General features: G+C 45.4%; 1 protein-coding gene across 6 annotated transcripts in view; it reads left to right on the forward strand.

Moving 5' to 3' along the window:
* Positions 1-24921, forward strand: part of CIT (citron rho-interacting serine/threonine kinase) — a 1313172-nt gene that overhangs the window by 844073 nt on the left and 444178 nt on the right. For 4 of the 6 annotated variants that reach the window (XM_085636268.1, XM_085636266.1, XM_085636267.1 and 1 more), the window contains exon 30: positions 747-866. In XM_085636268.1, the coding sequence (XP_085492394.1) occupies positions 747-866 (120 nt within the window). The remainder of the gene's footprint in view (positions 1-746; positions 867-24921) is intronic. The other 2 variants (XM_085636269.1, XM_085636271.1) reach the window with 1 other exon arrangement.

Below are 24921 nucleotides of genomic sequence, written 5' to 3' on the forward strand. Positions count from 1 at the left end.
GGGGAGGATTTAGCTTGTGGGTGTGAAGAAAAGACTATCAGCCTACAGCATGTACTCTGGTCCACTTAACTCCTGCAGTTCACAAACTGTTCACCTCAACTCAGTTAGAGGTGGGGTAGCATTAGCAACTGTACATTCTGTATTATTTGCTTTCAGTGGTGCCCAGGATAGCCTTGGAATGCAACAGTGCAAGCCACCTTCTACCCATCAACAGACCGGGTCAACCAAGATTCCCTTTAGACAATAAATCAAATCCATAATGACATCATTTTTTTACAGAAAGCTTGTTTGTGGAATTGATGAAATATGTATTTCATTTGGTGCTAGTAGTGCACTCTGAGAATGGCTTCGCCTCTCCGCAAGGAGATGTAATTAACTGGACGGGTAGGTCCTCAACAAGATTGTTTAGCTAAACCAGTGCTGTAAAAATTCTTGAGGAAAGAGAATTATCTTGCTTGACGTATTTTTAGTCAGAGAGGAAGCCAAGCTGGATATATCACAATGAGAAAGCTCAACTCACCAGTGAGAGCCGTGCACTGAAGTGGGAAAGAGGCATATGCCACAGGTGGCATCTTTGGGTTAGAAGTTGCCACTTATTAATAAGTACTGCTAGAAGTGGCATATGTGGTCACACTTTGTCTGCTGTCTATCCCCTACCATCATTCGTTACTGATCATGGTTATTCAGTGCTTGGCTATAAACATAAAAACTTGGTTTGAAATTGATGTTTTGTTTGTGAATTGCAGGCTCTTTATTCTCATGAGAAGGTGAAAATGGAGGGGACCATTTCCCAACAAACCAAGCTCATTGATTTCTTACAAGCAAAGATGGACCAGCCCACCAAGAAGAAAAAGGTGAGCGCAGAGGTGAGAGAATAATGCTTCTGACTAAAAATGGACAAGGCTGGTGGGCATGGACCGGGTTATCCATTTGCTGGAATAGGAGAGTCGAACAGGTAAAAAGGGAGGGAGAAGAGAAAATATGACCAGATTAACTGAAAGAAAGAGGGTTTAGTAGCATGCACCAGGTGGCCATGTGAATAAAAGTGGGAAGAGTAGAGTATGGGGTGACCAGCTAAAGAAAGGACATAAAATACAGGATGGCCAGTGAAGACAAAGAGGGTGAAAGAAAGAGTGCAGGGTGGCCACCTGAAGAACACGGGTGGAGTGTTAGATAATAGTGCTGCTGAAGAACTTAGGGTACAGGGAGGATGGAGGTGGCCTACCCAGGGGAAGGGAGAGGCAGAGCATAGGAAGACCTCCTAAAGCAAAAAGAGGAGGAAATGGAGAGTAAATTAAGACTACCTGAAAGAGCATACAGAATAACTCCTGCTGAAAAAAGACAGGAGAGGAAGTTGACATTGAGGTCCTTCCAAGAAATTGAACTGATGGTAGTAAGGAGACGGAAGGACACCATTGAAGGAAATGTATGAAGTGGAAGGGGAGGACGAGTTTCCAAACAAACCTCTGAGGCAAAGAGTAGAGTGTACAGGTTTGGAAAGACAGATTTCACCAGTGTCAGGAAGAAACAGCCACTTGGTATGCAATCCCTATTGACTGAAAAATACACTGATCAAAGTCCCTTTATGACGCTTCAAAGCTCAAAGTCCAATACTGAGAAGAGGAAATCTTTCAACGACTGACAAGTAGCTCTGTAGATTACTATATACAATTAATGAATCTGTCCATTTTTAGGAGATAAACATTGTCCTCAAGTATTCACTCACTGTATTTTCCTCCAACACTTTGCCAAAGAGTTTCACAGTAAAAGTAAGAGATAAACAGTATCTGTGAGTGTGCTTGTTTTTACTGAGTGTTTTAGTTCGAGTTCCCAGGCAATCCCTGAATTCTGTGGTGGTGGTGCATTATTTGTGACGTTGCTACCAGTAATGTATCTCTTAGACTTCAACAACCATATGCACATTTCTCTCTGCTTGGGACTATTTTCTATAGCAAAAACACAAAAGTGAGATTTGTTTGTAGATTTTACATCATCAGAATTTGTTGTCAATCATTGAAGTGCACTCTGAGCTCATTTCCAAAGATTAGGAAAGTAAATCACACCCACATTAAATTTCACTTATCGTGCTGTGAAACATGAAGTCCCACTCTGCATTTTTGAAGGTCCATCTTCCATCCATATTATGTAGTAAGTACCATGATGCCTGTTGCCTCTGCTGCCCATGTGTGTAGGGGTTCTACTTTAAATTGGATCATAGCTAAAGAAAAAGCGATCGATAAAATTGTAATCACCCCCTGCGATTGGTCTGATCACCACATAATTACCTTCGAAATTCCCTTCATAAAAAACAAATCGTCCTCCCAACCTATTAAGCCCAAAAAATGGACTTGTGACAGTAGAGGAATCAATTTGGATAACGTAGCAGCTCGCTGTGAAATAGAATTGCAACCACCTAAGAGCATGGTTGACGTCAGTGACCTCACGAAGCACTATAACAAGACAATGTCAAGCATTATTGAGGACATAGCCCCTTTAAAACTCAAAAGTATCACTGAAAAAGACAAAAACCCATGGTTTAATAGTGCCCTTAATGAAGAAAGGTCACTGAGACTTTCAGAGCATAAATGGCAACAACACCCTTCATCGCCCCACTTAACCCAACTGAGACAGTCCAGGAAAGCCTATCATAAAAGCATTCTAAAATCAAAAAAAGACTTTTTCCGGAAAGAACTGGATAATGCTATAAACAGACCAAGGAAACTATTCGATCTACTAAAAGAACAATCCAAGAAATCTGCCAAATTGGCTCTAGCCACTATAAAAACAATCTTAAATAGTGAAGATGTTCTCCTCTTTTTTTATAGACAAAGCAAATTCACTGGAGGGGGACCTCAAAAAAGCAGCTGAATACATTGTAAGCGATAAGGGTACTTTAGATGTACAACAGTTTCAACTAGAATTAGAAAAACCAAAAAACAATGCTCGATGGTCAAGATTTAAGCCGGTCAGTGAATTAGACATTGCAAAGATCATGTCGACCACTAAACCTAACAATCACAATAACGATCCTTTACCTGCAAACTGTTGGTCTTCTATAAACCATCTGCTAATCCCGTCATAGAAAAAGGTCATAAATGCTTTGTTGACACAAGGCTAAATTCAGGTCTGCCTAAAAACTGGACAAGTCATTCCACTCTTAAAAAAACCAACAGAGAACCCATCTGATCCCAACAATTTCAAACCAGTAACAAACATTCCCATGCTAGCCAACGTACTGGAAAAATGTCTCCAACAACTGAGCCTTCACATTTCGGAATTCAATCTGTTAAATGATTTCCAATCAGGATTCAGACCAAACCATAGCACAGAAACAGCAATTCTGCACATCGTGGATGACTCTTTACCTGCCCTCGACCACAACGAATCATGTCTCCTAATCCTGCTGGACCTCTCGTCAGCTTGCGACACACGGTAAACCATACTAAAATACTGGATCGCATGAAAAACATTATTGGGCTAGAGGGAACAGTACTAAAATGGTTTAGTTCCTTTCTTGAGAACCGATCACAAAAATTCATAGTCAACCAAGCTTTGTCAGGTCCAACCAAAAATACAATCAGAGTTCCGCAAGGGTCAACACCATCTCCGGCGTTATTTAATCTATACGTAGAATCACTCCCGGATTTATTACAAAAAGCGAATATTTCTTTCCACATGTACGCAGATGACACTCAGCTGTACATCAAAGTCACATCGACAGAAGAGATTAATACCATGAACCAGGCACTAATTAGAACCCTCCAATGGCTAACCATCAACCAACTGAAGCTTAACCCTCAGAAAACCGAATTCCTGCTGATTTCGCCCCAGAAAAGCAAATCAAATATAGTAGAATGGACCAACCTAATCACGGCTCTAAAGTGTACTCCGAAGATTGTTGACTCCTAAATCTCTGGGAATTATTCTGGACAAAAATCTGTACATGTTAGCACATATCAACACGATGGCAAAAAATGCCTGTTTCCATTTAAGCTACCTTAGAAAACTAAAACCATTCTTAAGACAGATCTCAAAACAGCAGTTCAGGCACTGGTCATATCAAGGATAGAGTATGGTTGCACAACTCTGGCCGGGCTCCCCAAGATCTCAACAGCCCCACTGAAAGAGTGTCTTAATGCAGCCACAAGACTAATATCTGGATCCCAAAAATTCGACCATATCTCTCCTCATTTGAAAGCACTCAACTGGTTGCCCTTCGCAGCAAGAATTCAATTCAAGTTGGCATGCATCACTTACAAAGCGATACATTATAAATCACCAGGTTACCTAGCCCAGAAACTCACTCTATCAGGAGGGTGCTGGTTTTCCAGGAGTCACGCAGACTCACTACTGAAACCTGCTCGCTTTTGTAAGAAAAGAACTTATGACCGAGCGTTCTCTGGGGCAGCTCCTAGAATCTGGAATGCTCTCCCCTAACATTAGAAGAATCCCATCCATTGCGGCATTCAAAAAGGAAGCAAAATCGTTCTATATGAGGAAATATCTCCCTTAAATTTCAACAGTATAGCTATTGTCTACGGACCTGTCATGACTGTTTTCTTGTTACCGCTCGTCGGTAATTAACCCGTTGTGGGTTTGTATATATGTATTTTAAGCTTAGTGTTTAGATCTAGTCATGGTACAATAACTGTTGACTTGGTAACATATAAGGTTTTGTTTGTTGATATGCAACTGTAAAGCGCTCTGATACCCTACGCAGGGTCAAATCAGCGCTAGAGAAAACACCAAATAAATAAAATAAATATTCTGTGTTTTACCCAGATGTTAACTGCTTCTTACAACCAAGTCTCCATCTATTAGTTCATTTTTTTCCCGAGGCCGAAGCACCTTCCTCTACTTGACCATTGTGAGAAAGTGCCTCTTTTGACATGGCTAGTCCCCACTTTTTACCCAGGGATTTGATGTGGTTTCGATTGGAGTGCACAGGGTCCCTGCCAACCAGGTCCCCTGTGCCAGTGCTTCTGCCCTAAAACATATTCTCAATTGGTACTTCTGCCCCCTGTAAGTCCCTAGTAAGTGGTACCCTGGGTACATAAGGCCTGGAAGCTGAAGAGGGTCCCCTGGGATCCCCCCTCAATAGGACCATGCCACTGCCCTTGCAGCTTGCATGCCTTTATGAGGGGAAAATACAAAGTCGACATGGCACCTTGCCGGGGTGCCATGCCAGCCAGCACTGCCTTAGCTATAGGTAAGTCACCCCTCTAGTAGGCCTTAAAGCACTAAGGCAGGGTGCCCTATGCCACAGGTGAGGGCATATCTGCCTGAGTACATATGCCCCTATAATACTTAAGTACATTCTTAAATATTGCAAGTGCCAGGGAAGCCATAAGGAGTTCATGGGCTAGAAACTTGACAACTCGAGTTACTTAGCACCATGGTCTTCACTCAAACCCGGAGTTTCGTCTGGTACCAAACAGCTCCTTGCAATAAATCCACACTGATACCAGTGTGAGATTTATTAAAACATGTACTTAGAGGGCACCTCAGATGTGCCCCGTGAAAACCTGCCAAACCTGGTGTGGGCACTGACTGGCTTTAAGCAGCCTGGCACACACAGACATCTTTCTGGACCCCTGGGTGGAGAGCCTCTGCTCTCTGGGGCCAGAAACAATGCACATCCTTGGCAGAGGTGGCCCACCTCCTCCCCCTGGATGGTCCAGTGCTCGAAGGGGAAGCTTTAATGGCATGCCGCCTTTGTAATGCGACCCCCAGCCTCTGCTGCTAGCAGCAGATGGCAGCCCCTGGTTTACACCCCCACTTTGGGCAGGAAAACGAGCAGGAAAACTCAGAAAGGCTAGGAGGTGTGCCCACCTTTGCCAATCCCGTTCCTCAGGTGGAGGAGGCAAAGTTGAGCTCAATTTTCAGTCCCCTCCATCTTGTAAATGAAGGGACCCCTCCAATCAGGGTTAGATCTATGCCCCCTTCCTCAGGAGGGTGGCATAATAGTGGGTGCAGTCACCCCGGATAAGGTGCCCTTTTGCCCAATTACTACTCCCATAAAACTCCCCATAAATTTAGTATTTGGAGGGCTCCCACAGACTTAGATTCTAGATTTCTGCAACCTAGGAAGGACAAAAGTCGCCGTGCAGTAAAGCCTGAAGACCAGTACTGACTTGGCCCCAGCCCTACCGGCCTGTCTCCATCTTTAAAGACCCTGCGAAGAAAATGACTCCTGTCCTGTGACCAGTGACTTCCAGAATCCCAAGGAAGCCTGCCTGCTATTTAACAAAGACCAGATCTCCTGAGGACAGCGGCCGTGTCCAGAAGAATCCAACTCGAAGGGCTCCGGATCCAGCTAGAACCACGACTTCTGCCTACTCTGTACACGACGCCCACGGCCAAAACCTGAATGACCCACCAGTCCAGTGAAGTCTTCCCAGCGATCCTGAAGTCTAATCCAGCGTAGGCTGACCTCTCCTGAACTCCACGACAACACCTGCAGCCTGAATCCAGAGGCTCCCTCTGACCGCAACCGGCTCAGGTAAGAAGAATCCGACGTCAAAAGGCACCCCTGCATCCGAAGCCCCTGTGCCTTGGTGAGCTGAATCACGGTGCCCCTACGACCCCCTACATCTCCACTTACATCTGCTGTCGTTGGTCTCCCTCCTGCAACCTCTGGTGCGAAGCCTGCAGCTTGTTTGTTGAAAGCAGAAACCTCATTGAATAGCATTGGATGCTCGACACTGAATTTGCACCCGGCCACCCCTGTGCCTCTGGCAGCGTATATTTGGTGCTGCTTTGTGCCCCTCCCTCCCCCATGCTTGACCTAACCCCCAAAGCTTGTCCCCTGCAACCAATTTATTTACTTACAAGTAGTGTAGCTTGAAATGCATTGGCCCGAACTCTGATTTTGACCTCTGCACTTTTCCGCCTGTGCCGCTTTTTGGTGCAGTTATGGTACTCCCCTGACCCTTGCTGACCTATGGTCCAGAAGACTGGAACTGTAAGTGTGATACTTACCTGTTTAACCTCAATATGGTTTTCCCAATAAGATAACATTGAACTGCTCGGAAATTGTTCTGTCGAATTTTGAAAGCGAAAAGTATTTCTATTTAAAAACATACTTACATTATTGCAAAAACCTTTGTCTTAGAAATAAAGTATAAACAAAGCTTATTTTCCTTAATTTGGTGTGGATCTCCTTTTTTGAGTCGTGTCAATTATTGGTCAATGTTGTGCAATACATGTATTGCACTCCGCTGCTCGCCCATGCTGCCACTAATAGAGCATTTTATGGGGCACCCCTGAACTTTGTGCCTGGTATAACCACCTAGTGGCATACCATATACAGAGCCAGCTACCTACAACCATTCTCAGAACCTCTTTTAGAGAACCACAGGTCACACAGGGGCTACTGCGCCCAACCGTGGTGGTTGAGGCCTTTTACTCCTGATGTCCGGGGCTCCACCTACTATGGATCCTGAGCAATTAGGACAAATTCTCCTTCTGCACTTGACTCTTAGTGGTAGCTGTGGACGAGCAGTCAAAGGCACCCTCAGGGTGGGAAGTGTAGTTGCAGGTAAATGAACACGACTCCTAACTCAAAGCGTTTACAGTAGGGGCAATACATTAATGTCCAGCTCAATACTTGCTTTTATAAGGAAAAGACACACATCTCTAATCTCCTAATAATACATTGTAAATTTTATTTGAGTACGAGATGTTGTTCAATTGTGACTTTCAATAACCTTTATTCTCACAAACACAAAAAGTCACATTTTAAGTCACTTGCCTGCGGCTAGGAAATCGGCTGATTTCCTTTTACAACTCACGGGCTGCTCACTTATTTCACCACATGTATTTTGGTTCGTAGCAATTGTATTATATCTGAATCATTTTTTGAATAAAACATATAATCCAATTTTTGATTGGAAAATTGTGAGATTATACCTATCTTTAAATTGAATGGGACCTTGTTTCTTAAAAATAATTTATAAGGAAAAGAAGTATTTTATTTCGAACTCTACACATACAAAGGAATAACGACATCCATGAGCAATAACACAATCCCTTTGAGGCCGGAGCTCTAGTAGTTCTCTTCCAGGGGATACTCATCAATAGTCATAAGCACTGAATAATCCCCGCCCAAGTGCTGGACCCCGGAGCATATACAAAAATACATATATATGTGTATGTTTAGCTAAAAAAGTACGGAGTACCCTCAAACATACATATATACATGTATACATATATAAACATGCAGCCTACCATAACTCAAATAGGCTAATATGTTGATATTAATTGGGTTTTTCATTAAACTGAAAGCAATTCCATATATCATTTCTGTAACAGAGAACATGCACTCCCATTATGTTCCAACTCACCCCTTTATTTTCAGAGAAAAAGGCAAGTAATTCTAGGCAATTAGCCCTTGGGCTGCGTAGATGAAAAACATCACAGTAACAAAAAATTGGCACCCTGCCTTTAAGAATTCCATGAACCTGGAAACCGTGCCTTTTAGAACTCCAGGAGCCCCCTGCTGGTCCCTTCCTGTACCACAGGTGACAGATCTGAAAGAGACACGTTAGTGATAGATTTCTTACCTTAGAATATCCCCAGGTGACAGACTGGATCCTGAAAGTTTTGCTAGCAGTACCCCTGCGTGTCAGTAGCTGGCGTCGTGCGGCTCTGCGTCAGTCGCTGGCATCGTAAGCTCCGAGATGACGTCACGGAGACTACTTTGGCGCCACCCATGCGCGCTGACGTCAGTTCTTTCCTTTTCCGCGCCAGCAAGAACAGATCCGGTTAGAGCACTTACCTTAGTCACTTTTTGACTACCCTTTTTGAGACTTTTGTCTCCTGTACTCCTTGGTGCACGTATGGATGCCTGGATTTAAGTCTTGTGGAGCCTGCCATCGCAATATGTCAGTGGCGGACCCCCACGATGACTGCCTCTACTGCCTGGAGACCGACCACGACTCACGGGACTGTCGGACCATGGCACCGAAGGCCTTGAGGGAGCGGCGCCGGAAGCTGCTGGTGGTCCAGCACTCGGCTCCGTGCCGTTCCAGGTCTAGGGACCGTTCCTGGGATCACTCATGGGGCAGCAGTCGTCGCTCCTCGGGCTCCAAGTCTTCACCTTCGGATTCGGGTAAGAGACGACACAAAAAGAAGTCAAAGAAGCAAATTCGGTCTCTGACGTCCCCCCGTCGGTCCTCGGATGCGGACGAGGGAGACAGGGGTTCTGCCCCTGCGGCTCCTTTGGAGCCTGGGAGTTCCACAGCCTACCCACCTTACCCGGGTCTGTCGGCGACTCCCGAACAGGTGCAAGGATTTCTTACTACTGTGGACCGCCTTTTTAGGCCTCTGGCTACCGCCGACGTGCCTTCAGGCCCCGCGGTCCCGTGTCCGGATCCTGTCGGGCCGCCGGTGGATCCAGCTTCGGCACCACAGGATCATGCGCCGTTGGCTCCGGCCCCGCACCACAAAGTCCAGCGCTGCCGGCTCCGGCCCCAGCGCCACCCTCGGCTCTGTCTCCGGCGCCGCAGTGGGTGCATTTGTCCCGCCCTTGCCCAGGTTCCAGGACCATTTTGTTCCGGCCTGGGATCCGCCATTCCCGGCGCCGTTCCCAACGCAGTTTGTTCCTTCTCCGGCCCCAGTTCTGCCGCCGCGGTCTATTCCCCATGTGACAGAGGAGGAGGAGGACGACTAGGAGGGGTCTGAGGACTCTCTTGCCCATCAGTGTGACTCCGAGCAGGACTGGGTGGACGACCTGGAGGATGCCAGCGACCTCGATGTCTCCTCTGACCCGGGGTTTGCCTCTCCCCCGCCTACCATGGAGGAGGGCGCCTCCTACACGATGGTGCTCCGTCGGGCAGCTGAGGTCCTCAACCTTGATCTCCCTACGGTGGCACTCAAAACTAATCTCCGCACTGAGGTGCTCCAAACGGCGTCCACTTCGTCGGAGCCCCTGCTCCCCTTTAACGACGCCCTCACTGAAGTGTTGTTGGGCACTTGGTCGCGGCCAGCCACAGGGGCCCCTGTGGATAAGAATGTCGACAGGCGTCACCGCCCAGCGCCTGGTGACCCTGCTTTTATGACCACTCATCCTACACCTGAGAGCCTGGTTATCCAGGCCTCGACGTCCCAGAGTGCCTTTCCCACGGCTTCACCGGATAAGGACTCTAAGAAGCTGGAACAGTTCGGTAAGCGGTTGTTTTCTTCGGCCAGCTTAGGGTTGCGGTCAGTGAACACTGCCTGCTTATTGGGCTGCTATTCCCTTGCGGTGTGGGATACAGTTGCACAGGTGTTGCCTCAGTGTCCTGAGGAGACCACGCTGTGCTGTCCCAAGCTGTTGCCGAGGGTAAGGATGCGGCTAAGTTCGCCATTCGGTGTGCTTTGGACACCGCTGACTCACTGGGTAGGGCGATTTCTATGACTGTGGTGCTTCGTCGCCACGCCTGGTTGAGATCTACCGGGTTCTCGCCTGATGTCCAAAGCTCGCTCATGGACATGCCCTTTGATTGCACTCGCCTGTTTGGCGATAAGGCCGACAGTGCACTGGAGCGTTTTAAAGACTCGCTGGCCACGGCCAAGTCCTTGGGCCTTTCCGCAAAAAGCCCGGCCACTCCTGGGTTTCGTTCCTTTCGTGGCCATGGCAGAGGCGCCCAGGCACGTTCCTTCTGCGAGCCTGTGCAGAACCAGCCTCAGTGCGGACGCGGCTTCCGCAGGGCGGGTCTGGGAATCAGCACGGGGGTCAGTCCACCTCCTCCCCTGCTGCTTCTACCTCCAAACCTTCCTAATCCGAGCTTTGTGGAGCACCCCACACCGGTGAGTGGCAGGATCCGCCACCACCTTCCCCACTGGTGCGATATAACATCGGACAAGTGGGTGTTGCAGATCATCCGCAGAGGTTACTCTATTCCCTTTCAGTCCTCCCCTCCAGCCATGCCACCTCCATGCCACAGCATGGTACTTCTCCAGCAGGAAGTCACGGCCCTCTTGGCCAAGGGGACCATCGAGTACGTTCCTTGGCCGGAAGTAGGGAGTGGTTGTTATTCCCATTACTTTCTGGTCCCCAAGAAGGACATAGGGGGCCTGCGCCCCATCTTGGACCTCCGGAACGTCAATTGTTTCCTCCAGAAGGAGTAGTTCAAAATGCTGACTCTGAAGACTGGATGTTAGCATTTGACTTGCAGGACGCATATTTTCACATCCCCGTCCTACCGGCCCACCGGCGTTACCTGCGGTTCACGGTAGGCCGGGAGCATTTTTAGTTTGCTGTGCTCCCCTTCGGCCTTACCAGCGCCCCTCGGGTGTTCACGAAGGTGATGGCGGTGGTCACAGCTCACCTGTGCAGGTCGGGGGTGTAAGTCTTCCCTTACCTCGACGACTGGTTGTTGAAGGCGGGCTCGCCCCAGGCAGTTGTTAACCACCTTCAGAATACGGCCGACCTCCTGCATTTGCTGGGGTTCTCCATCAACGTGCCGATGTCGCACCTGAGTCCCTCTCAGAAGCTCCCCTTCATCGGAGCGGTTCTGGATTCAACTCAGTTTCGGGTTTATCCTCCCGAGCAGCATGTCCGGGATATTCAGGCTATGATTCCAATCTTTCAGCCTCTGTCCCGGGTTTCAGTCAGGATGACCCTCCGGCTCCTGGGTCTGATGGCCTCCTGCATCCTGCTAGTGCAACGTGCCAGATGGCATATGCGGGCTCTGTAGTGGGACCTGAAGTTCCAGTGGGCGCCGCATCTGGCCAACCTGTCTGATCATGTCCAGATCTCGGAGGGCAGTGCACGACAATTGCAGTGGTGGCTCACGAATCGCAATTGGGTCGGTGGCAGATCCCTCTTCCTTCCCCAACCAGAGCACACAGTGGTGACGGATGCGTCCCTCCTGGGATGGGGAGGCCGCTTGCGGAGGAGGAGATCAGAGGACTCTGGTCTCCGGCGGAGTCACGGCTCCATATCAACCTTTTGGAGCTTCAGGCGATCCGACTTGCACTGAAGGCATTCCTTCCCTGTGAAGTGTGGTGCAGGTGTTCACGTACAACACCACCGCCATGTGGTATTGCAACAAACAGGGCGGGGTGGGGTCCTGGACCCGATGTCAGGAGGCTCTCCGCCTCTGGACATGGCTGGAACATCAAAGAATTACGTTGGTGGTTCAACACCTGGCAGGTTCTCTGAACGCCAGGGCGGACGAACTCAGCTGCCGGTGCTTGATGGATCACGAATGGCGTCTGCACTCAGATGTGGCGCAAGGTCTCTTTCAGCAGTGGGGAGAGCCTTGGTTAGATCTATTCGCCACCGAAGAGAACGTGCAATGTCATCAGTTCTGCGCGTTGGAATTTCCATGGCGGCACTCGCTAGGCGATGCTTTTCGTCGCGAGTGGAGTTGCGGTCTGTTGTACGCCTTTCCGCCTATACCACTTCTGCCCAGAGTGCTGAAGAAGATTCGGCACGACCAGGCCCAAGTCATTTTTGTGGCTCCGGATTGGGCACAAAGATACTTGTATCCCGAGCTACTCAGCCTGGCGATCGATCCCCCGATCCGACTGCCTCTTCGGGAGGATCTTCTGTCGCAGGACGGTCCTCCACCCAAACCTGTCCAGCCTCCACCTCCATGCGTGGAGATTGAGCGGTGACAGTTGACAGCTTTTGATCTTCCTCTCGAAGTCTGTGATGTCATTCTGGCAGCCGGGCCTCCTTCCACTAAAACGGTATACGCCTGCTGATGGCATGGTGCACAGCTAAGGCTGTGGATCCCCTTTCTGCCCCTCTTTCCGAAGTCCTTCTGTTCCTTCCTTCTTTGGCCCAACAGGGCTCTGCTCTGGGCACTATCAAAGGTTATCTTTCGGCCATCTATGCCTTTTTACGGCTTCCAGATCAGCCTTCTCTTTTTAAGTCCCCGGTTGTTAACCGTTTCCTAAAAGGCATTACGCACATGTTTCCTCCCTTGCTGTTCATATTGCCTCAATGGGACTTAAACTTTGTCTTGGCATATCTGATGTGCGCTCCCTTCGAGCCCCTTCATACCTGTCCTTTTCGTCTTCTCACTCTCAAGACGGCTTTCCTGGTAGCTATCAACTTTGCTAGAAGAGTGAGTGAGCTTCAGGCTCTTTCTTCTAAACCTCCTTTCCTTTCTGTTCATCTGGACAAGGTGGTTTTAAGGACCCGTCCTCCTTTCTTGCCAAAGGTTGTCACGCCCTTCCACATCGGGCAGACCATCACTTTGCCTACCTTTTTTCCGCCTGCGCATCCTTCCAAAGAGGAAGAGCGTCTCCACCGTCTGGCCCCAAAACGTGCACTCTCATTCTACCTGAAGTGCACATAACAGTTCCGGGTGGATGACCAGCTCTTCGTTGGCTACGTGGGCGCCAAAAGAGGTCTGGCTGTGCACAAACGGACCATCTCTCAGTGGGTCGTTCTCTGCATCAAGGCCTGTTACTCGTTAGCTAAGAAGGAGCCTTCTGTGGGGCTGCGTGCCCATTCTACCAGCGTGACGGCAGCCACTACTGCCTTGGGATGCGGCGTCCCCTTGTAGGACATTTGTCAGCCAGCTACGTGGGCCTCACTGCACACGTTTACCAAGCATTACTGCTTTGACAGTCAGGTCTGGAGAGACGGCTTCTTTGGCCGTTCTGTTCTCCGTGACTTTCTAGTGTAATCTATTAGCAGACCCACCACCGAGGTTGGTATTGCTGGGGTATCTATTCTAAGGTAAGGAATCTATCACTAACATGTTTCTTTCAGATGCACAAGTTACTACTTGTGTAACGATATATCTGTAAGAGACATTAGTTAGTGATAGATTCCTTACGGCCCACCCATCCTCCCCGTTTTGCGAACTGATTTCTAGGGTTACGGTCATCCTTTTCAGGGCCCTAGTTTCATGGCACCAGTGGTCAGATTCTTGCAAGGCTCTGCGTTCCTGGCACGGAAAGTCGTGTACAGAACTGACGTCAGCACGCATGAGTGGCGCCTAAGTAGTCTCCGTGACGTCATCTCGGCGCTTAAACGCCAGCGACGGATGCGGAGCCGCACAACGCCACCTACTGACACGCAGGGGTACTGCTAGCAAAACTTTCCGGATCCAGTTTGACGCCTGAGGATATTCTAAGGTAAGGAATCTATCACTAACTAACTGATATCGTTACACAACTTGTGCATCAGTTCTTTTTTCCGGCTCCTTCTGTGAGGATCCTGGAGCATGGAGCGCGTCAATTTTTTATTCATCTAGTCAGAAATTGGTTTATTTCAACCTTAGCTATCGCTAGTCGACGTTTGGTGACTGCTGGCAACTTTTTCAGTTGTTTGACATTTTTTGATAACTATTTTCTGTCAAAAATGCCAGCTTTGTTCAACAGATATCCCTCCTGTGGGAAGCAAATGGCAAAATCAGACCCACATTCGGTCTGTATTGTGTGCTTACCATCCTCACACAATCGAGACAAATGTTGTTATTATTGCCAACAATTCTCCAGAAGAACTCTTCGGGACAGAGAGAAAATAAAGAGGCATGCCATACTGGAGCGAGGAAAAGGACCTTCAAAAAGTGGCCTTGGAAGAACTTCTACTTTTAAAGATCTCTCCTCTCAGGAAAAACACCGAAAACAGCGTTATTCTTCCTCCCCAGCATCAAGAAGAAAGCAGATTCCTAATTGTTCAACTTCACATACAAAAAACAGGCAAGGCATGTGACTGTCAGACGATATGGGGAGGGCGATCGCCCGGGCGCACATTAGCAAGACTTTTACACCCTAACCTGGGGCCTACATACGTCACAAGCCTACAGGGTACGGATGGTGATCAGATAACAGACAGCGAGAGTATCAATAACATGATTCTATCATATTACCAGGACCTTTATAAGACCAAGGTCACTCCTGGCCCCATGGCCAGTAATAACTACTTAGATGAGGTGGCCATGGTCTGGTTGGAGGATATACAGAGGGACTTCCTTGCGGAGCCCTTCACAGTAAACACGGTGAAATGTGGACAGAAAGACAGTACGACTGACCAATGTTAAGCACATCAATTTCAAAATCAATGTTAAAATTTCTGGTAGGTGCAAGAACACGTCCAGAGCAGGCCGTACTTGTGCTCTACTGGAAACCAGATATACAAACTTTTTTGCAAAAGGACGGTGCACCAAGAAAAAGTCTTTTCAAGTAGTCCAATTTTTGTTCCTTTATTCTTTGTCAATTTTTTAGAGATTTCAGACTCAGCCAACGCATTTTGTTCCTTATGAACTTCGTCAGGGTATTGATAATTGTTTTTAGAGACAGCCTCCAGAGCTTTCAAAGGGTAGTCAACTTCCAATTGGCCTAATTTGTAAATGTTCAAAAAATTGTGTGGCCTCTTGAATAGTCAAGTGGTGCATATACAATTAAGTCCTATGTATATCACCAATTACGTCGATTGTAAATAGGACTCCCAGTTAATCCATAGAAAACGATATCAATAATGAGTCAACATTGTAGTTGCATATTTAATACCAATGTGTAGGCTTCAATTTCGTATGAAAGAGTGCTTCCTCAAGTTCGCGGCGAAAAAAAACAAGGTGACTCAAGCAATAGAAGATATGAACGGCTCAAAGGCACCAAGCCTTGATGGGTTCCCGGGCTGTTTTTATAAAGTTTTTTAAAAAACACTGGCCCCACATCTCGTTGACATGTATCAGGAAGCCATAGAGGTAGGCACATTTCCACTGACATTGCGTGAGGCGGTTATCACACTCCTTCTAAACCCGGTAAGGACCCACAACAGTGTGGGTCCTACAGGCTACTCTCGCTGCTGAACTTAAAAATTTAACGAAAATGCAGGCTAATAGGTTGTCCTTGATAATTAACCAAATAACATCTCCTGCCCAGGCGGGTTTCATCCGCATAGGTCTACTGCTTTGAACCTACGGACCCTGTTTGTTACTCTCCACAGAATCAACCCCTCACTCCCAGCAGCGGCGATCCTTTGGATGCCGAAAAAGCCTTCGATTTGCTGGAGTGGCCCTTTCTCAATGTCACGCTGGTGAGATTGAGTATACCACCTAGATTCATATCAGTGATCACGCTATTGTATACTCGCCCATCAGCCCAAATACAGTTGAACGGCTCCCTATCGGCTCCTTTCACGTTGTCGAGAGGAATCCAGCAAGGGTGCCCCATCTCCCCACTACTGTTCATAATAGCGATGGATCCGCTTGTGCTTCACGTCCTAGATAATCACTCTCACCGGGGTATACAATTTAAAACGGGGCCCTTATTGCTCACGCTGTTTGTGGATGACATCATCCTCCTTGTGAGAAATCCGATTAAAAACCATGGACCGATTCTCTGAGAAGTCACTCGTTACAGTGCCCCATTCAGGCCTGCACATAAATTGGGGTAAGTCTGAGGTTTTCCCCCCTGTCTGCTGCCCGCTGCAACCAAAACTCGGACTATGCACTTAAATGGTGTGACGACTCTGTTAAGTATTTCGGTATCCATATTCACAAAGACCCATCGCAGATCCTCCAATCGAACTTTGGCCCGGCCATGGAGAAATTAAATGATAACATTGGGTGCTGGTTGAAGCTACCTTTGTCGATGGCTGGGAGAATTGTATTGATTTAAATGGTCATTCTCCCACAGTTCTTATACCTCTTGCAGAACATTTCAATACCTTTATACAAGAGTTTCTTTGGATGGGTGGACAACCCAGGGTTAGCTGGGATGCCTTGACACTTCCGTATGAGGGAGAGGGGTTTGGGGTCCCGAACTTTCGTATTTAGTATTTAATTGCACAATGCAGCTTTTCTCGAAACTGGTTCCACGCTGATTCCCTGATTACCTATCTCAGGCCCGAAGCAGATCTCGCTCACCCTACCCCCTTGTCGGCCCTTCTGCCAGTGGGGCTGGCCCGAGACCCGCAGGATCTGCAAACGCTATCTACAATCAGTTGGGTATGGAAACAACTAACCCGGGCAACCGGGTCCCCACTTCTATATTGTTTGTCCCTTCCTTTGGCGGGGAACCTTTGGATCCCCATTACTCAGGAGGCAACATTACAATGTACCCTAAATAAATATGACCTAAAAATATTTGGGGATCTATTCCCAAACAGTCATGTCTTCTCTCGCAGTGAGGATACCCGATTTACAGAGGCAACATTTCTGGACCAATTTATATTATGCCGGCTACAGGGAACACTAAGGTCGCAGATTCCCAGCTCCCAATAGAGCCACCAGATTTTCCACCACTGATACTCCTTATCAAAGATAGCGGCGGGCAGCACTTAATGCGCAAAATGTATAAAGCTACTATTGCTCTCCTCCTGGCCAGGGATGTGGGGATAAGACCGGCATGGGAGCGGGACTTGGGGTCAATCCCTGATGGATTCACAATGGCGCTTTTGCTGTGAACAAACACACAAAATCTCCTTTAACCATGAACATAAGTTAAGACATTTCAAAATACTTGCGACGAGTTTATATTACCCCAAACAAAGTACACCGTATGGACCCCTCATGGCCACACACATGTCCTCGATGTAGGGCCCTGATGGCGGATTTTGCGCACATGACCTGGACATGTGACAAAGTGGCCCAATTCTGTGAGAAGGTATTTGAGGCACTGTCACAAATGTCTGACCTGGCCATCCCCCTACACCCCTTATGGCACTGCTGGGATATGTTAGAGATCTCCCCAAGTCCTACAGGTGTTTTTGTGCACTAGCACAACTTCTATCCAAAATGGAGGTCGCTATACACTGGGGGAGTAGACACCCACCGTCCCTGAAGGGATGGATGTTTAGCATGTCATATTGCAACACTAACAGTGAACTATACGCCCAGCTACAGCCTCCAACATCGAGGCTGCTTGATATATGGCAGCCCTTTAGAACTTATTTATTAGCACAAACATCTGTGAGCTCACAAACAGAACATGAACCCTCATCAGAACACTGAAGGAAGCGATCTATAGGGGTGTTCCCTTCCAGTATATGTCGGACTCAGGAAAATCAAAGAAGTAAACTGCTGTTTTTTTTGCTACTATGTATAAATGTGGACCTAAATTGTATTGATTGTCATTAAGGAAAAAAATATATTTATCTCCTCCCAAAAATGGTGTAACTTAGGGCAATTCAAGAACATATGGATATCATCTGCTCCAGCAAGGAGACATTTTGGAGTTGGACCTTTTGAGAATTTCGATAACTTTTGAGGAGATCAATACACTCTGTGAACACAAAAAATATGGTTCCTTCTCAGATATGCAGGCTGCACCGTAGTATACAAGATGTCATGGGATACTTGCATTATATCATTCAACGGAACGCCAGGCAAGCACTCTCCCCATAACTCCGTCGGTAGATGGAATTCTCCTTCCTCCAGGTCCAGCATTAACCAATAATAAGTCGATATCTCCTTCTATTTCCCAATGCTTTTCTTCCAAAGTGCATTTTCTAATTCATTTTCTCTGCCCACCTCAAACCTGCAATTCTGATACCAGCTTCTTAATTGCCAATACTTAAACTTTGAAAGTCTGTTCTCCGTAAGCGAAGACCAATCTTGCCATAACAAAGATTCTCCTGATACTAATTGACCCCAACATCGAAGACCATCTATCAGGGGAGACGACATAGAGTCTTTAGTCCATCCCGGAGACCCCGGAGTGTTCCAAATGGGAGCAAAGGTACAAAAATAACTAATCTTTAGAATTGTTCTGATCTTTGCCCATATGGCGGCAAATTCCCGTAGAACTTCTAATCGGACTTTTAAAAAGAATCTCGGGTCCCCATATTTGTAAAGAAAACCTTGACTTCCATTATCAATGTCTAAAAGCATCACCTTGAACATCAGTCCTACATCAGAATCATCCTCAGTATCCAAAAGTAGTTTTCCTGCCCTCAAGGAAAAAGCCCTAGCATATAGAACTAAATCTGGTAGGCATAGCCCCCCCCTTATTCTTTTTTCTACGTAACTTTTTCCACAATATTCTTATCGCTTTTGAGGCCCAAATAAAGGAATTAAATTTAGACTGAAGAGATCTTAAGCTTGTTTCATTAAAAGACAAAGGGATGTTCTGAAATAGAAAAATTAACTTGTGTAAAAGCATCATTTTTATTAAATTTACTCTGCCTATCAAAGTTAATGGCAGGTACGCCCATCCTGATAGGGAATTTTCTATTTCCTTAGTAATCTTTTGAAGATTTAATTCTGGAATCTCATCAATATTTTGAGATTTTAGAATATCCAAATATCTAATTACCTTCTTTATCGGGTACACACAAGTACTCACATTCCATACCATACATTCAGTTTTTTTGGCGTTAATTTCATATCCTGATATCTTCCCAAATTTTCTTGCTTCCTAATATAATAATGGAATTGAAATGTTTGGGTCCGGAGTAAAAACCATTAAATCGTCAGCGTATAAGGCCACTTTTTTATCCCATCCCTTAAAACTGAAAGATTGTATATCTGGGTTCCGTCTAATTTTCTCAGCTAGAGGCTCGATATATAAATTAAAAAGCATAGGGGAGAGGGGGCAGCCCTGCCTAGTGCCTCTTTGAATTTTAACCGGAGCAGACAGCATCCCAGTCACTAAAATTCTTGCCATTGGTGCTTTATATACCAAAGAGACAGATCTACAAAAGTTTTTCCTAAATTATATTTTTTTAATATAAATTGTAAATAAACCCAATTAACTCTATCGAAAGCTTTTGTAGCGTCTATCGCTATTATGGCTAAAGGGAGTTTATATATAGTGGCTAGATCTAATGCTCCAATCAAGTTGTATATGAGATCAAATATTCCCCTACCTTTAACGAAACCCTTTTGATCCCTATGCAAAAGACACTCCGTTACCCCATTCAACCTCTCTGCCAATATTTTTGTAAAGATTTTATAATCATTATTGAGCAGAGAGATGGGTCGATAGGAATCACAAGATCTTGTAGATTTAGAAGGTTTAAGAATTAGGGAGACAATAGCTTCAATCCATGACGGAGGAATGTCACCCCCTTTTTCAAATACATGGGCAAATAATAACCTCAGAACCGGAGTGAGGACCTCTCTTAGAAGTTTATACAATTCCGCAGGTAACCCATCCATGCCTGCGGCTTTCCCGGATTTACCCGAGTCAATGATTCTCCCAATCTCAGTCTCCGAGATCGGTAAATCCATATTCCGAGAGTTATCAGGAATCTCTTTAATAGAGGTGTGGCCCAGCCAGGCTTCTATCTCTTCTATTTGAACCTTGCGATCTTTACAATATACTTCTTCAAAATGAGATTGAAAAGCCTTTTCAATCTCATCTGGGGAATCAAGTATAACTCCTGGACTGGAAGAATTCAATTCCCTAATTATTCCTCTGGCTAAATCTTGTTTAGACTTCCATGCCAGGAGCTTCCCACAATTTTCTCCATATTCGAAGTGGGCTATTTTGCTGGCTTCCTATTTCCTCTTCAGCCTTGACTCGAGAATTGCTGTTAAGTCTGATCTCAGCGATTGTATCCTGGTTAACAAATTATCTAACAGGGCAGGTTGATGTGAGTTGATGTAATTCTCACTTACTTGTATTTCTTTTTCAATTTTGTCAATTCCTTCTTTATATTTTTGTTGTCTAACAAACTGTATAGACGTAATTACACTCCTAAGAAAGCATTTATACGCGTCCCACACTATATGAATCGGGGCGCTACCCATATGTATTTGAAAAAAAGCCTCTTTTTCTAATCTTAATCTCTCAATTACTTCTTCCTCCAGAAAGATGGCACGCTCGATCGTCCATCTTCTGGGGGATAACCTAGCTGGAATGCTAAGAGTTAGAGAGACAGCAGAATGAACAGAGAGATGTTCCCCAACATGAGTAATAGCCTGCACCCATTTCTTTAACGGTAGACTCAACAGAAAGTAATCTATCCTAGATTTATGATTGTATTTTTTATTATGAAAAGTATATCCTCTTTTCTTGCCCATCCTGTTTCTCCACACATCGTACCATGCAAATTGTTTCGTTGTATTTCTAATCAAAGCTGCCATTTTATGGTTTACAATGGCTCCACTACTCTGTGATTTATCGAGAGTCGGATCCAGGACAACATTAAAATCACCAGCCAAAACTAACGGGTCTGTGTATTTCAATAACTCAGACAACAGACTGGGGAAAGGTCCTGGATCGTCCGTATTTGGTCCATAATATCCTGCCACTGTAAACTTAGATGAATGGCATTTAATCCCAGCAATAGCCCACCTCCCCATTTTATCTACCGTACTATACTCAAGGGATATAGCCGTTTTTTTATTTTTTTATTATAGTAATTCCTTTAGTAGGATGTTTCTGAGAAGTACAAACAACAGTTTGAATCCATTTTCTAGGCCTACAGAGAGATCTCAACTCATCCTCTAACAAATGCGTTTCTTGCAGAATGAGAATCCGCTCTGGTACGTCTCTTAGGTATTGAAATATTTTTTCCATTCTATATTTTGACCTCAAACCGTTGAGGTTCCAGGAAAGCACCTTCAACTTAAAATTCTGATCAACCTTAGGGCCGGTCATTCCTTTGGTTACTCATCCTTCTAAAACTCTCTATTATAATAAATTGGCGATTTGGACCTAAATTTTTTTTCTTTTTTTCCCGCTGCTCCCCACTAAGTGCTCCCCCCCCCACCACTTTTCATGTGGTTCCCCCCTCAAAGAACCCCCCTTCATCTCCACCACAGCCACTCCCTAGGCCTATGGGGCACCTCTTCTTGGGTCAGGAGCGTCATTATTTAAATTCTTACATTCATTCATTGGCTAAGTATTATTCTTTTTACTTTTTCTTAATCTCCCCTGAAATACACTGTAAAAAGGAATCCGCTTGATCAACTCTTCTAAAGTTCCTCATGCTATTATTGTGCATTACTTTCAATGAGGCTGGGAATTTCAGTTGTGCAGTGGCACCCACTTTTTTTAATGGTTCCAACAATTTCCTCCGCTCCCATTGGCGTGAGGCCATGATTGCAGAAACATCTGATCTAATCTGAAAAGTTATATCATCCACAATCAAAGAATTTAATTTTAGTGCCTTATTAAGAATTTCCTCTTTCAGAGTGTACGTCAAATAATGCACCAAAAGTTTCCTCTGCCTTGTTTTATTAGGGTTGATCCTAAAGGGGTTCCTATGCACCCTCTGAATGTCCGCCATTAAAGCCTCTTCTGAGCACTCAATCTGTGTTGCTTTCTTTATTAGTTTTGCCACAAACTCTTTTATGTTACTTCCTTCTACTCCTTCCGGAACTTTGAGTAAACGGATATTGTTTCTCCTCAGAGAATTTTCTTATGATTCCAACTTGATTACAATATAGTCTTTTTATTTTATTCTACCTGATTTGTTAGCTCGGTTACAGATAATTCTAATGCCATTGTTCCAGTAGCAAGTGAATCGATTTTAACTTCTAACTTTTCGCATGAGTTTTTAATGTCCGCTTGATTCCCCGCCGAAATGGCAAATCTCTCCTTCATCTCTTTAACAAGGGCTTGTAACATATTGCACATTGAGTTCGATACATTTTCCTCCCCAAATTTTCCAGAATCTTCATATAATAATCCGGGGGCTTGAGAGCTAATATTGTCATTCTCCTGTAGATCAATACTAATTTGGAGTTGTTCTGTAGGTAATTCTGTAGATTTTTTGGGACTAATCAGGTCAGCCTCCAACTCCACCATATTTTCAGGTTTATTGATTTTATCAGCCATATTCAATGCTGATACTTCAACCTCGTCCAATAAAGGAGAGTATCTGTTGTCAGTAGGAAAGTTAGACAATAGGGCGTTTTGGTCTAATTTATCTAAACTTACTAACCGATCTAGTGGCTTTAATACTAAAGTAGGAGGAGCTATTTTAAAATAGCTTTTTAGAGAGGGTGTCAGCCTATGGGGGTCTCTAGAAGAGGCGGTGCTCTTTTTCTTCTTAGAATTCGCCAATTTCGCCGGATTTTTGTCCTTTACAGTTTTATTTTGAGCTGTCGGATTCTTATTCAGTTTAAAATGATGATTATTTCCCACCTTTTCTACAGCTCTTAAATCTGCATCTGCTTGATAATCAATCCTATGTGGTTTTAATTTAGCACTCCTTAAGGAGTACCTACTTTGCCTCGAATTTATTGTACCTGTTAACATACAATGACGATTAATAACCCTTTTTGATATAACCTCTGTTTTTTGCTCAAAAGAAGGCCTTTCAAAAACACTGCTCCTTGCTCTGCCGCCACCTTAGTCTCAGACTGACCTTGATTCGCTTTTCCGGCTGTGCTGCCCCTGCCTCTCCCACCCTGGAAGGGAAGGACAGCAACAGCACTTCTCCCGCGATGCAGTTCCCGAGCAGCTCGGGTCCAAAGCGACTTCCAGGTCGCGTTCGACCTCGGCAGCCCCTCACCGACCTCGCCCGCAACGAAACCAGCAGCCTGATGTCCCGGCAAAACCGGGACTCCTCTAATTGACGGCTCCAGACCAGCAGGAACACGCCGAGAACCACAAAGGCTCCCGCCTCCACAGCAAGACCAACAAGGGCCGCCGAGACCGCAGAATCGGCTCAACACCACCCGCGTCTTCTCACGTCCACTCAACCCAGGTAGGGACCTCGTAGACTGTTTTTGTTTTCTTTCAGTTATATATCCTGGTTTTCTCTTAAATAATGGCTAATAAGCATCCCAGTAGATTTCAGGGATGACAAATCATACAACGCAAAGTTTTTTGAGCATAAATACTTAGACAGACTCGCATACTGCTCCCGACCCTCAGGAGCCTCCGTGATCCACTACTCGCCGGCCGCCATGTTCTTCTCCCCTTTGAAAAAAGCATAAGATGCTGTTGCACACACCAAAGTTACCACTCCATAATAATCTGCCTTTGCGCATCTTAACATCATGACTGACACCATAAAAACGTACCTACATAATCTTGAAGACATGCCTGGCAACATAACAAACTCTTCCGCTTTTCCAGAAACCACCATAGTCATACGCTCCTTCAACCGTGGCGTTCCTGGTGAAACCCATCTATTTCAACCTGCCGACGAGGTGTAACCCAACCACGTGACGTTTCAAACCATGAACCTTGAAGTATATTCCCCACCCCTCAGTCAAAGAATACACTGCCCTCTCCTATTTATAAACTCGAAATCAACCCGTACTGGAATTAGTGCCTTAATGATTTCATTGTCCAACCTGCTGTAACCAATACATAAACAATATGTCTCAAAACATTTTGAAGCTGTACATGTGGCTCATTACATTTATCAGTCCTGAAATAATATAGACAAGTTTTAAAATTACTTTGTAGAATATATTCTAATTCCTTTGTTACAGTTCTTAGATGACCACATGAGCTCCCTTCCGACTTCTCAATGATAACATGCTGCCTTAGAGGTGATGCTCCGTTATTTCTCCATTTATATCCATGTTTAACCGTTTTATACATCAAGGGTGAAAACTGTCAAAGGGACAGATTTGTTTAATTCAATGAAAAAAACAAATGATAGGATGCACACCATGTATTCATAACGTTTTAACTGCTCAGAGCAATGTTGTGGAGTGCAGACTGATCTTGTCTTCTGCCCCAAACTGCACAAGTGTGTAATTCTCAAAATGTGACACATACTCTCACGCCAACTATGAGTCACTCAGCCTTTGGAGAAAATCCTCTTCCTCACAATAATCCAAAATTCAAACAGTAATCCATGTTTAATCCATATACTGTTCATAATACAACATTATGAAGCTGTCATTACACAGCATCAAGTATAATTGGATAACCCAGTGACCCTCAGAACCTGGGTGTATAGAATGTGTAGTAATGTTGGTTATGTCTGGTTCAAAATTGCTTTAACGCTTAATAAATAATAAACAATGGCGAAAGAAATACAATTACTCCAACACTAAATGAATTCAATAAAGAAAAGAACACACCAATTATGAATAAATCAGAAAATAATGT

The sequence above is a fragment of the Triturus cristatus genome, chromosome 11, assembly GCF_964204655.1.
Source record: "Triturus cristatus chromosome 11, aTriCri1.1, whole genome shotgun sequence".
NCBI classification, from domain to species: Eukaryota; Metazoa; Chordata; class Amphibia; order Caudata; family Salamandridae; genus Triturus; species Triturus cristatus.